Below are 13571 nucleotides of genomic sequence, written 5' to 3' on the forward strand. Positions count from 1 at the left end.
TAGTCTGCCAATAATGATTTCTTCAAAAGGACTAACTCCATTTACCCTGTAAAAAAAGAGTACTTCTTTGGAGCATTTCCTACAAACTTCTTGATTTTTTAATAATTCTTATGTCTCAGAATTTTGTGTCTCAGTCTGCCTAGGTCAGGTTTGAGAGTACATGAATGAGTCCTCTGGTTAGTCCTGTCCTCTGGTTAATCTTCTTGTAACATCTGATCTCAGTTAACAATATACTTTCTAGGAAAAAGTATACTTATAAAACAAACATGATCCATATCTGCTTCCAAGTAAGTAATATTCAGTAGAGATAACTGTGTCATTTTTATAGTGATAGGGGAGGTTGGAACTAAAGGTGAGGTAGGTATTTCTGTCTCAAATAGGAGTACAAATCCAAAGATGAATTTAGAGAGTAAAAATTGTGGAAGATAATTCTTAGTTTTTAAGAGTTTGAGGATTTTTTTTTTATTTCAATGATAGGTTATCGTCCAAGAGTCTGTCTTAAGTGATGCAATATTTATACAGTTTTTTGAGAAGCCTATAATAGGTTAATAAATGAAGAGTGTTTTTCTCTTTGACAAACAAAAAAAACCCCATGGATACCTTTGACAATATTCAGAGTTGGAGTAGCTAGTCAGAAATGCATTGTAACTTGTGTGTTCTGAATTTTAGCTCTTTCTAGGATATTGTATAAGTTTTAGAACTGAGTAACACTATGCAGGTTAGAAGGAAACATTTTTTCTTGTATTTTTGGCGGGGGGGTTCAATTTTGTTTTGGTTTTTTTTGTTTGTTGGTTTGATTTGTTTTGGTTTGTGTTTGGGTGTTTTTCAGAAAAGCATTATGAAAGATGCAGAGTTAGGTAAGCTACATACACCAAACAGGGAACCTGAGGTATCCTGTTGAAGGTGCACTCTAAAAGAGGGATATAAATCATGCATATAATTTCATAGGTATTAATGCTGAGCAAAACTTTTAGCTCCAAGTCAGGGTTTATTATTTATTTCATTGTAATATTTCCATGAAGTGAGGGTAGCTTTTCCCTGAACCACTTCAATTGTTTAAGGGAAATTCTGAACTATCTGAAAAGAATTTCAGCAGGGACACTGGCTGATTTAAAGTGGACATAAATATATTTAATTTTTCCTCACTGGAGTTTTCTATAAAAAATTTAAATGCATATTCTTCACATTTTCTTAAACATTGAAAGCCGTATGGGTATATCGGCTTTGGTATGGTGATTATTATTTAGGATATTACTTCAGAACTATCCAGGTGTGCAGTGCAGTTATATGAGATCACATCTTAAAGTGATAAGCAATTTAATGTGTGTGTGGAAAATGATTAAATATAAAATCACCTTTGTCTTTAGACTTAATTGTTTTCATTGGAAGTAAAACCACTAATCCTCTTTGTGCTCCTCCAAGCTCCAGATAAATTAATGTCCTTGAGATGTCATCAACATCAACTACATAAAATGTCAAAGTTTCTAGGTTTTCCTATTATGTCTGTTATTTTCTATCTGTGCTTGTCTCATGTCAGCTTTGGCACAGATTGATCACTTGGAAGAGACTCTATGGAGATGATGACTTCCTTGTTAATTTGTTAGGCACTTAAAAGCAGGATAAATTCTAAAATAAATAAAAAGTAGTATTGAAAGAATTAAATTAACTAAGTAAGATTTTTACAGAATTAGGAAAAGTTTACGAGAAAAAAACACCACAATGATCATAAACAAAACCAAAACCAGCCACCCTCCTTTGCATAAAAAAATAAATTTAGTCAATGACTTAAAGTGTCTGCTTAAATTTTATTAGAAAATATGAAAATTCATTGAGGTATTTTTCTACTGATTTTCTGTTTCCTAGAAATACTTATGCTACTTTTTCAAGTCTCAGTCTTTGGGCTGATTAATTAGGGAACGTCTCACATTTACATGTTGCACATATCTTTCTCTTTCATAACTTTTTGTTTAATTACTGGAGAAAAAAGAGTGACTTCAGTTGTTACAAATGGACATCTCACTTATGAATGATTGCATATGCAAGTAAACGTTTTCGGAAACTATAAAAACTTCAGGTCTTCCTGCTGAAATTATTACAATGTAATAAATCTATGAATTCTTGATTCTTAAAAAGATAATAAATTTGGGATAAAAAAATTTAACATTAATCTGATACATATCTACTCAGGAAAAGAATTTACAATTGATTTTGGATATGTAATATTTATAATATTTTCTAGCTTGTATAAAGTACAAGAATACAGAGACAACACTACAAAAAAAGACATGTAAGATTTTCCTGAAACGTCTTAGATAATAATACAATCCACTCCTACCTCTTCTTTTTATGTCCCCTCTTTCTTTACCCTGCTCTCTGCTTGGCACCTTGCTGTTCATTTATTCTCTATATCATATGTTCAGCTTATGATGTCTATCAGCTCAGAAATAAGAGGTGGCAGTCATACCAAGCATATTATCAGAGGCTGAACCACACTAAAAGATTTCTGAAACCACAAGACTGCTTCTCTTTTAAAGATTGCTGTCTTTTTTGAAGCTAAATGTACTTAATGTTTTGAAGCTCATTGTAAATTTTCACAACAATTCTAGATGACTTTCAAATTTTATTTTTTTTTTCAGATCTCAGACATGTTAATGCTTGTGTTTGTGTATCTTTGCTAGAGTCAATTACAGAACACACTCGTTTTTTAACACCTACTGGAATTTTGTTGCATTCTGGTCTCTACTGGAGCATATTGTCTAGACTTCAAGAACTGTATCTAACTCAACTGGAAATATTCTCACAACACTGTGCTGTATAGCTTTACACCCTAATCATGGTCATTTGCTTCTTCTTGATTTCCACTTTCATAGTAGAAATACTCTAGTTTTGTAATTGAAATGCTTCTTGACTTCTTGCTAGAAGTGGCAAACCATTTTAAGGTTTTTTGTGTTTGAGGCTTCCCTTCATCACACAGAGCTGTCCTCTGATGTGATCTATATTCAGTTTGGATTTTTTCCATTGATCTCTATTTTTAAAATGCTTGAAGTGACTGGTGATACTTGACCTCCTGTTGCTATCCAAACAGAAGTTGCATAGCATATTGGTGAAACAGTTACTCCTGTGTAGTTCAACAGAGGTTAACAGAGGGATCTGCACGATGAAAAGAAGAAAGTTGTCTGAAAACATCTGTATACAGTAGTTTAAATATACCTTTTATATATAGAATTTAATGCCAAATCTCAAATGCTATGCTTTAAAGAAACAGTTGTGCAGATAATTCAAACATTTATTTTATTTTTCTGAAATAATTTAACCTCTCTCTTAAGTGTCAGTGAATGTTTTCAGACCATAATGTAATCCAGATGGTGCTTTCTTTATGCTTCTGATATAGTTAGCTCTTTCTTACTATGGATAATAAACTTTCCCTACATACTGGCAAAATTTCTTTAGGCTGATGGTTCATTCACTGCTTTCTTCTTAACCCTTTGATGATAGCAGTAAGTTTTCTCATAAAATGCAGTTATGGGCACAACATTCTAAAATCCAGAATTAATATAAGCTTAAGAGTCAGATGAAAAGACTTGTGCTTCCAATATGTTATGCTGGGTGTAAGACCTTTTGAAGGGTCCCTTGAAAAAATACTGCTTGGTTACATTTAACAGTAATTTTTAATGGAACATCCATGCTTCAGTCGCAGTTTGATTTTCCACAATAATTCCATATCTATATTTACATTCTTAGTAATTACCTCTGTTTTCAGACAGGTAAATTATTAGAATCATGTGGGAATTGCCAGAGGGCACTGAGTTGTGCCGATGTCTGTTTCTCACTCTCCCTGCCCACCTTACCCAAAATCACCTCGTACCTCTGCTTTTCCCATTTTGTGCAACAAAGCTTTTAGACATAACTAAAGCCAGGGGACTTTTCATGAGGGGTTAAAGGGAAGCCTTTGCATTCTTGAGGATGAAGTTTGGTCATGTATGTTTGTTTGTCTGCTGGGGCAGAAGGATGTGCTGGTAGTCAGCAATAAAGCTGTATAGGTAACAGTAGCTCCCTTAATGTTGAGACACATTGATCTGCTGCAGTCAGTTGTGCCAATTCAATTCTCTCAATTCACTAAGGCAGAAATCTATGTTGGCAGGCTGCCTTGTTTGTTTGAGTACTTAAATTATTAATTTCTTGGCTATGGACTGTATGTGCTTCACCCAACATAGCAAAAATTCTGCCATTTTTCACTATGTTGTCACTATTGCTAACTATTTGTTATGAAATGTGAGATCTTTATCAATTTTTAGAACTGAAAAAAAACAGCACATACATAAACATACTATAGAAGGCAGTGCATTTGTATTGAAGAAATGCATTTTGCTTGAGTCTGTGGAAAACAGTTGGTAATCTGCATGGAAGATCTTCATAAACATTATAGTAAAAATTCTTTCAAACATGATTACTTCTACAAGCTCTTTAAATTCCTCAGTTTTGTGCTATGTGAGACATCACTATGTTTCAACCTGTGTTTATGCTTAAACCTTAGATTTAATTTAACTTTATATTTTGATAATGACTGTTCAGTGAGAAATGCATGTATTTGTTATTAATTCTGTCTGAAAACTGTGTGAAAGAGGTGAACACAGAGGGTAAATCTGCAAGGTTATTTCCATTGCTTCTTGAAGTTCTGTAGAAGACTTCTACTATGCTTGAAGAAAGCTCAGCTCTCCTGCTGGAAGTTATTTCCCCTTTCCTTTTCATTATTTTCAGGTTCAAGGAGATAAAAAATAATTTCCAACTAGGTGGAAGAAAAAGAAGTTTTTAAGTTTGTCCAAAAGGACTAAACTGAGAAGGACTGCTTTAAACATCTTATTTTTAAACCGTTTTATGGTTTTCTGATTACAATTTATTCCAGGTGTGTACTGTCTCAGCCAAAAATTATTGAGGTTTGAGATTAGCTTTTTAAGCCTCTTTCATGAGAAATTGACTGAGTCTGGCACTGGTTTAATTTCCTTTTCTCCCTCCTTCACTTCTGTGGTATTGTACTGAAAATGTGTCTCTGATTTATCTTACTTCTTGATGCCGCCACTCTGGAGATTTTTGACTGGGCAAGAATAATTATTTTAAAAATAATTTGTTGCCATTTATGAACAATCCAGGTTCCATCATAGCAGTAAGATTTTCACATTTTTATTTCTTACCAGCAACATTTCTTTCACGACTGTGTTGGTCATTTGGGACTACAACTGAAACAAATACCACATTTTCTTTGCTAGTTATTAAGTAGCCTCTTCCTCTGTAGTTGAATTAAGCTCAACAGCTTCTCAAATTTTAGAAAACAATGAGAACGTAATCACTTTGTACTTTTGATATCTTTTTTCTAATGTGATGCATTGAGGCGAGGATGGAAAGATCCATAAAATACAAGGTGATCTTTTCCACATAGTTTAGGTATTTCATGTATCACAATATTGATTGACAGGCACATGATTTAGACTTTTGTATCTCTATGAAAAATGCTGATAAGTTTATATGACCTTTGAAGTACAGTATGGTATTTTTTCTCTCCTCCGCTGGTAGCAATTCATTGATATGCAGCAGAGTTGCCCTTTTCTTGTTTAGAAATAATAATATTTTCACTTTACAGTATGCTGCTTCCTGTATTTATTGTAATTCTTTGGATAAAAAGTAATCTGTTGAGTCTTCTATTTATCCTTTTGCATAATACCATAATGTGAATCCTGCTGTTCTTCAAACACACAGTAATGTGCATATATACGTACAATTCTTGTGTTGGAAAGCACCATAAATCTTTCATAAATCATTGTCTTAACCTCTTCTGATCTGTGAATAATAGTAGGAAACAAGTAGAGTATCATGCGCTGTCAAACTTTTTCTACTCACTTCAAAATTTTACTTTCCTTATATATGTATGGCAATAGCAATACCAGAAAATGTGGTGATGTATTCTTGGGAATGCATTGATTGAGAGCTACCTGTTTTGACAAGACTTGAAACTTTTGACAGCATTGAATTAAACTCACTCATTTTGCTGCAAAAATAGGAGAGCTTTATGCAAATTACTATTTTTTTTCTTAGGGGAAGAGAGGCTGTGTTTCCACTATACAGGCATGTCTGGTAGTTATCATGACTTTTGAAGTCATAAAGATTTCCTAAGAATGTGGTTCAGTGGGATGAAATAGTGAATTTTAGTGCCATTTACTCTGCTGCTGAATGGCTCTGTCCGTATGGTGGATCTCGAGAAGATTTCAGGTCCTGGCTGTGTGTATGTAATACATTTACTTCATCCACACTTCCTACTCAGATGGGAATGCTAGAAAGGAAACATTTATAAAAGCAAAATTGAAAGATACAAAGAAAAATAAATTAAATATTCCCTCATCATATAAAATGCTTTCCCCTTCCAAAAATGAAATAATCAAAATAAAAAAAAGGTATTTTCTGTTTTGATTAAACTGTTTTTATAGAAGAAGTTCAGTAGAGCATTCTGACTTTTCCTAATTAGCAAATAAATGGTTATTAAAGAAAATTGATCCCTTAAAGGTCTTTAGTGGGAGATAAATGAACATATGTGTAAGTTTGCTTACTATTTTAACACTTTAAACAGTTGTTTGTTACACACATGCATATGTTTGGACATACCCCTTTAAACTTCTGAATTTTGATATTTTCTGTTAGAAGCTAGCTTGTCAGGGTGGCACACAGGAGATTACTGTAGCATGCTTAAATAAAAGAGTCAGAACAAGGCTGTGCTTTCAGATACAGGCAGAGTCTTGCATTAACTTATTCTGACTCAACTAGTGGCTTTCTCATGTGTGTTCCTTAGCTTTGTGATAGTGGGGGATCATTCTGCTATCTACGTAGGAGTGAAGTTCAGTATGTCTCAGCTACTCTATAGAAGAGGTTGTTGGGTGTAGGGGATGTTTAGGGGTGTGAATACAAAAGAAGGGAAAACTTTTTGCAGCGTTGAAACTTGTCTCTAAATTTATTTCGTCCTTAGCCATGGCTTGGACATATGAATAATGTAGGATCTGAAGACTGAAGAAGAGTAATTACAATGTTGGCAGGTTCTTTCAAAGGCTTGTGACAGTGTTTGTGGATCTTCTTTCATTTTTTTATGGCACTGGTAATACAAATGAATTTGGAAAAAAAAATAAAAATGTAACAATAGACCACCATCACAGCTTTATGTGGTGAAAGGTACCTTGATGACTTACTCCAAGTGTATTTTTTTTTTCTTTCTGAACATCTGCTTTGTTGCCACGGTACAATAACATCAGTTTTTTATTTATTTCCCAAACTCAAAATATTTTTATACTTTTCAGAACGCTATACCTCCATGGCCATACAAAGCTGGATTTCATGGTCTGGTATACTGCAATTGAAAAAGCAGCAGGTACAGATGGTAATGCATTACAAGATCAGCAGCTCAGCAAAAATGATGTTCCTATTATAGTGAACAGCTGCATAGCGTTTGTTACACAGTATGGTAAGTAGAGTGGATTTTATTCAAGCTAAGAGCATTTGTATAATACCTAAGTGCCCCCAGATCCTATTGAATGAGTTTATATATTACTTAAAATAAAACCATGCCCATCATTAGCCTTGCCATTCTTTAATGAGATGGTGCAGTATAGTACCACACGTTAGAATGGCCAGTTTGGGGAAATACAACTTTGTAAATGCCTTTTATAGACACTTTTCTATTTTAAATATTGTGTTGTTTGCCTTATGAAACTCAGCCTTGGTATCCACTGCCCCAGTGAAGACAATTCAGCCCAGAAAACAAATTCTGCAGACCTGGAAAAGCTGTGGTCTGAACACATCTTGGAAGCTGGCATTGGCTGTGGAGTTGACTTCAGTCTTAGGCTGCTGTTTTTTCAGTGAAATAACCTAAGGATATAGTTGGTTACCATTTATTTAAGTATATTTTGCCAGCATAACTTTCCATGACATTAGGTTATATGCAGATGATGTTTGTGTCCTTTTACTGCTGCAAATTCATGAGTTTCCATGTGAGATTGCTACATGCATATCAACCCTGTAAAAATCTGTCTTTGGTATAAATGGGTCTGTAACCTCTGTCAGTATGACAGCACCTAATTTCTGTTTGAGTTGTTGAAGTTTAACTAAATAACCTGTGGATATGGCAACACTGCATTATTGTAAAGAGTAGTATCGGGGTTTCACCTAGTGACTAAAAGTAAGAAAAAAAGCTTTTGCTAAGTTATTTTTAATCATTAGCAATAGCAATTATTCCAAGTATAGTTCACAGCATTTCATTCACTGAATGGTTAAAGCAGGGTAATTTTGTCTTCCACTTAGAACAATTTGTGTAGTCTGAATTAAAATTCAGTTTCCTAATGTCTTTTAAATCACTTAAATCTTTATCATAAATTTGCTTCTCAGGATCAGTATTAGTAGCTGTTAAAATGCTCAGCTGAAAGCTGAAGGAATTATTTGTATGCATTACTTGCATCTTTGTTATCATCATTGTAAGGATTCTGTCTTCAGCTGTAGTCTGCAGAAGACAGATGCTATTGCTGTCCAGGGCTGTTCCTGACAGTAGCACCACAAAGGCCATTGCAAATGAAGTGCTTGTGGGCATTACAGGAAAGGTGAACTGTAAAAACATTAGACATGATTTCACAGATTTTGAGAGAGTATTTAATTTGACAAGTATATAAGAAAAGTAGGGTTTAGCATAAAGTAGCGTCCCCTTTCTAGATATGCAAATTAGGAAATCACCTCTACAGGGATAAAGAGCACTGAGCATCTGTGCCAAACTTACTCAAGTTTTAAAAAACAGTTTCAACCACAATAACATATGCAGTGATTGAAGGTAGTCATGACTTTGTTTTAAAATGATACATTTTCTTTTTCAGTTGACTTCAGTGGTTTTTGTTTTTACATATAAGAATAGTACCCGACCGATTGTCTTCCAGAACATGAGAAAAATGAGGAGAAAGGGTATTTTTTACTCATCTTGAGGTTTTTAAGAATCAAATATTTCAGGTTGGATGAATGCAGTAATACTTCAAGTCTTAAACTGAGTTCATCTGTAGAGCAATAAAATAACAGGAGTTTTCTCATGAAAGCAGCTATGTTTTATGTGTAATATAATATCTATCATCGAAACTTCTCTTTACTGTGCCATTTGAAAGTACTGTTTTAGGAAGTCCTGAAGAGATTTGGGGATTTGAAATGCCTGTAAAATACTCTTGAAATAGTGATCCCAGGTTTGCTTACTATTATGATGATTATTTTTGCAAGGAGATCTAGTTGGGTGTAAGAAGTTTTGGCAGTGTTTTATTAACAAAGTGAGTATGTGTAAAAGATGAGAAAGATATTTTAGGAAATGCAACATGTTTGGCAGTCACGTATCATTTTCATATAATGATGTCTGGAATTTTTAAAAGAATACTTAATTTTACATTCATTTATTTTTCTCTCCTGTATTTTTGTGCCATAGGTTTAGGTAGCAAGCAAATCTATCTTAAGAATGGTGATTCTTCCAGTGTGGCTGAACTGCTGGAAAGCTTCAAAAAAGATGCGAGAAGTGTTAAGCTAAGAGCAGGAAAACATCAGCTTGAAGATGTGACTGATGTACTGAAAAGTTTTCTTTCTCAAATAGATGATGCACTTCTCACTAAAGAACTTTATCCATTCTGGATCTCTGCATTAGGTAATGTATTCAATAACATTCAATACAACAAGCGTTATATGTACATTTTCAGTATCGAATTTGAGGGGTCAACCTATATTATTTCATAACTAGCTAAACAACATAGGAAAAAAATATTAGGGACATGGCTGTAATAGATGCATGTTAATCAGAGACAATTTTCATAATGTCCTTTTAAAATATTAGTTTCTATATTGCAGTATTTGCAAGCTGCAAGAAAGAAGGTGGTTTCCCAAGCTGTGCTATAAAATTGGAGGTACAGCAGTAAGAGATACATGGGAAATGCTTACAGAACATTAATTTCTATCTTAATGCATAGGAGTCACACAGACATGTTTACTGTGTGGCACATTTTGTCTTTAAAGAAAGATATTAAAAGCATATTCTTCTCTGATTTTATTCAAGTTCAAATATATGGATGTTGCTTTAATATGAGCCACTAGACTTTCAGGAAATTAAAATATTATCAATAGTACACATTTTTGACCTTCAAACTCAATTTCAAAAACTAGAGGAAAAAATATTAAGAGTTTATTCACTTACCACATGATTAATCTCATCAGAAACCAGAAAAAGTTCTGAGCCAGTTTAGATTTAAGTAATCTCTTTTTAACGGTGCTACAGTGATTCCCCTTCCTGATATGTACATGTGGCTAAAATTCTACTTCATCTTTACAACAGAGAATCCTGTCCTGTTAAGTGATACAGAAGGTACTTCTAGGAAGACTAAAACATTAAAGGAAATAGAGTAGAAGACCTTTAAACTGTTGTTTTGTTATTTATTTTTTCTTCCAATTACCAAAGAAACCGAAACATAGTCAGTAGTTAGTGGAGAGTACCATCAATCAGCCAGAAGAGTTCTGTGCTTGCTTTTCAGAAACTTGAGAGAAGCAGGAACTGAGAGGGAAAAGCTAACTGTCTAAATGCAACCTACATTAACTTTTTTTATGCCCTGAGCATAAAGGGGAATAAGCAGCACAGGGAGACAGACTTAAGATACAGGTTGTTTCAGCTACTGTCATTCCCAAAACTGGAATTCTTGCCATTGGCACTACCATTGTTCAGCTATATGTAACTTGGTACAACTTATCTACCAGCCCTTTCCCCTTTCTTTCCTCCTATCAGTCTTATATATACTCACATCCTTAAACTGCTTTGTGCCTTCAGACACTTTTCCAGTAAATATTTAAAATAGGAAAATGTATTTTCCTTTCTCATTGCTGGGAACTCTTAGAAGTACATTTGCACTTGTGCATATGCAGTTGCCCTCACACGTACACGCACAAACTACAGATTAAGTATACTTTGAGAGAAAATGCAATTGCTGTTCTGGGCTTTAGTCTTAAGCAGTGGCAAATGGTGCTTGGATATAGAACTGTCCCTCTTTAACTGTCCCTGAACTGGTGTACAATAATAGACTTATTCAATAGTATATTGTCACCATTGCCTTTATGAAGAAGAGGCAATTACTTGATTTGGTAAATAGTAATTTTAAAAGACTAGATGATGCAGATATAGTTAATGAGAACTGCTGTTGGTTTTAGTGTGCATTGTTATTAATGCTCAATGATTATTTTCTGGCAGATACGCAGAATGAAAAGGAACGTGTGAGGAAGTACACAGCTTTTATTCGGAGTCTTCCACCAGTCAATAGAGCAACTTTGGCTGCTTTAATTGAACATCTTTACAGGTCATTGCAAATAATGCATTGTGGCAGAGAAATTCTTATAATGTGTTCTCAGTATAACTCCACAATATATGAAATGTGGCTTGTTTCATTAACTAGTAATCACAAAAGCTTATCTAGTTGCAGCAATTAATTAAATTTGAATTCCTTTAATTGATAGTGTGTTTTTTCTTTGCTTGTATTTTTAGCAGTAGGTATCTATAAAAATCAATGGATTGGAACAGTCTTACAGGGAGAGAGGGCTGCCAGTGTATGTGTCCAAGTAGGGTAATTTTTGATGTAGCTTCTTTATGCAATTTCATTTTACTCCAGTCTGCTAGTCTTCCAGAGGATTGTTGCAAATGATTCTTGAAATTAAAATATTTTTTTCAGTAAAAATGTCCTTCTCCACAATCTGTTTTGCAGATAATAACTTTGAGGATTACCTACCCTTTCGGTTTTTCATAAGTGCTTCATTTTACAACAAATGTAGTGGTAGAGAATATCCAAAATGCAAACTTGTTTAAGCACCAAAGGTCATAGCTTATTCCTAGATCAAATAAGGGGCAGAAGATGTCTGAAAAATATGTGATGATGATTCTGAGGTATCATGGTTAAATAGTACTGGTCTATATTATATCATCTATTGAACAAGTTAAATTATATTTTTGGTGAATTGCAGTGACTATAGAATGTGCAGAAACTTCTCTTTACAGGATGGTGTGTTCAGAAATTATGTTACAAAGCCAGGTACATAGCATATCTCATTTAGAAATATTTACATGATTGGTGCCATTATTTGGATAAAAATTGTGCTACATATTGTTTGAGAAGTGTCTAAGCATATCTAGGTAGAGATATTGATAAAGTATTGCATCTGTTCTGAAAGTAATATGAATTCATGCATTTAACAGCCAAAATTTTGTGGTAGTTTTATGTGTTTGCCTCTAAAAGAGGACATGTTATGTGAACAACAGAACTGATATGAAAGCATTACTATAGGGCTAGAACTAAGGAGGGCCTAATTTATTTCCACATTTTACTTGATCTTTGGTCTCAAGTTTGTAGGCAATACTTACATTGCTTAATATAGTGAAACTGTATTTAGCAGTGGTTTGGCCTCACCTGGAGCACTGTGTGCAATTCTGGGGTCTGCAGTTAAAGGACATGAAGGTGTTTGAATGCATCCAGAGGAAGGCAGCAATGCTGGGGAAAGGGCTGGAATTCCCTCTGGGGAGTGGCTGAGGACTCTGGGCTTTTCTGCTTCAGGGAAAAGGAGACTGAGTGGTGACCTCATTGCTCTTTATGGCTTCCTGAGGAGGGGAAGGGGAGAGGGAGGCACTCATCTCTTCTCCCTGGTATCCGGTGCTAGGGTGCCTGAAAATCGTTCAAAACTGCATGCAGGGCAGTACCAAGTCATCATTAGGAAGCATTTCCTTACTAGAAGGGTGGTCAAACATTGTAACAGGCTTCTTAGAGGGATGGTGGATGACCCAAGCCTGTCAGTGCTGTTGGACAGTGCCCTTAGCAACATGCTTTAGCTTTTGGTCAGCCCTTGGGTGATCCAGCAGTTGGAATAGATGATCATTATAGGTCCCTTCTAACTTAAATATGTTATTCTGGTTTTTATAGTTTTCTATTCTAAAGAGTTTTGAATCACTTTAAATGAAGTAAGGAAGTTTTAATTTCTGTAATGAGAAGCAAAGAGTAAAAAGAGGTATTAAATAAATAATAGTACCTGTTTTCATTGCATTTAATGTTTTTACCTTTTTTTGAAGTGCTCTCTATATTCTGAAAAGGAGCCTCAGACAATCGAAGGAACAATGAAACCATCTAAATATGTTTATTTTTTCCTTTAACAGAGTGCAGAAGTGTTCTGAAATTAACCAAATGAACCCTCACAATTTAGCCATGGCATTTTCCTCATGCTTATTTCAAACTAAAGGCCAAACTAGTGAAGAAGTCAATGTAATTGAAGACCTAATTAAAAATTATGTGCAACTTTTTCATGTAGGTACCTTTATATGTATCCTAACTGCTTTAAAATGTTCTTCGTACCAGTTCAACAATCTGAAGATTTCCAGGGGGTTTTTGAACTCTAATTCAGTGGATGCTTTTCTTGGCCTGTTTTAAATTTTATTTCCCAATCAGTTTAACCTGTGTAGGAAGGACTGTTTAAGGGATGCTGTGAGCTATGGTTTTCCAAAATGA

The 13571-nt window shown here is 34.5% G+C and overlaps 1 protein-coding gene across 6 annotated transcripts in view; it reads left to right on the forward strand.

The window, feature by feature from the left end:
* The window catches only part of ARAP2 (ArfGAP with RhoGAP domain, ankyrin repeat and PH domain 2), a 117193-nt gene that overhangs the window by 72387 nt on the left and 31235 nt on the right, over positions 1-13571 (forward strand). For all 6 annotated transcript variants that reach the window (XR_004496898.1, XM_015625046.1, XM_033513537.1 and 3 more), the window contains 4 exons: positions 7335-7498; positions 9482-9694; positions 11279-11384; positions 13223-13370. Coding sequence is in view for 5 of the 6 variants with exons in the window: in XM_015625046.1 (XP_015480532.1) it covers positions 7335-7498; positions 9482-9694; positions 11279-11384; positions 13223-13370 (631 nt within the window). In the remaining variant the exon portion in view is untranslated. The remainder of the gene's footprint in view (positions 1-7334; positions 7499-9481; positions 9695-11278; positions 11385-13222; positions 13371-13571) is intronic.

The sequence above is a fragment of the Parus major genome, chromosome 4 (assembly GCF_001522545.3).
Source record: "Parus major isolate Abel chromosome 4, Parus_major1.1, whole genome shotgun sequence".
NCBI lineage: Eukaryota > Metazoa > Chordata > Aves > Passeriformes > Paridae > Parus > Parus major.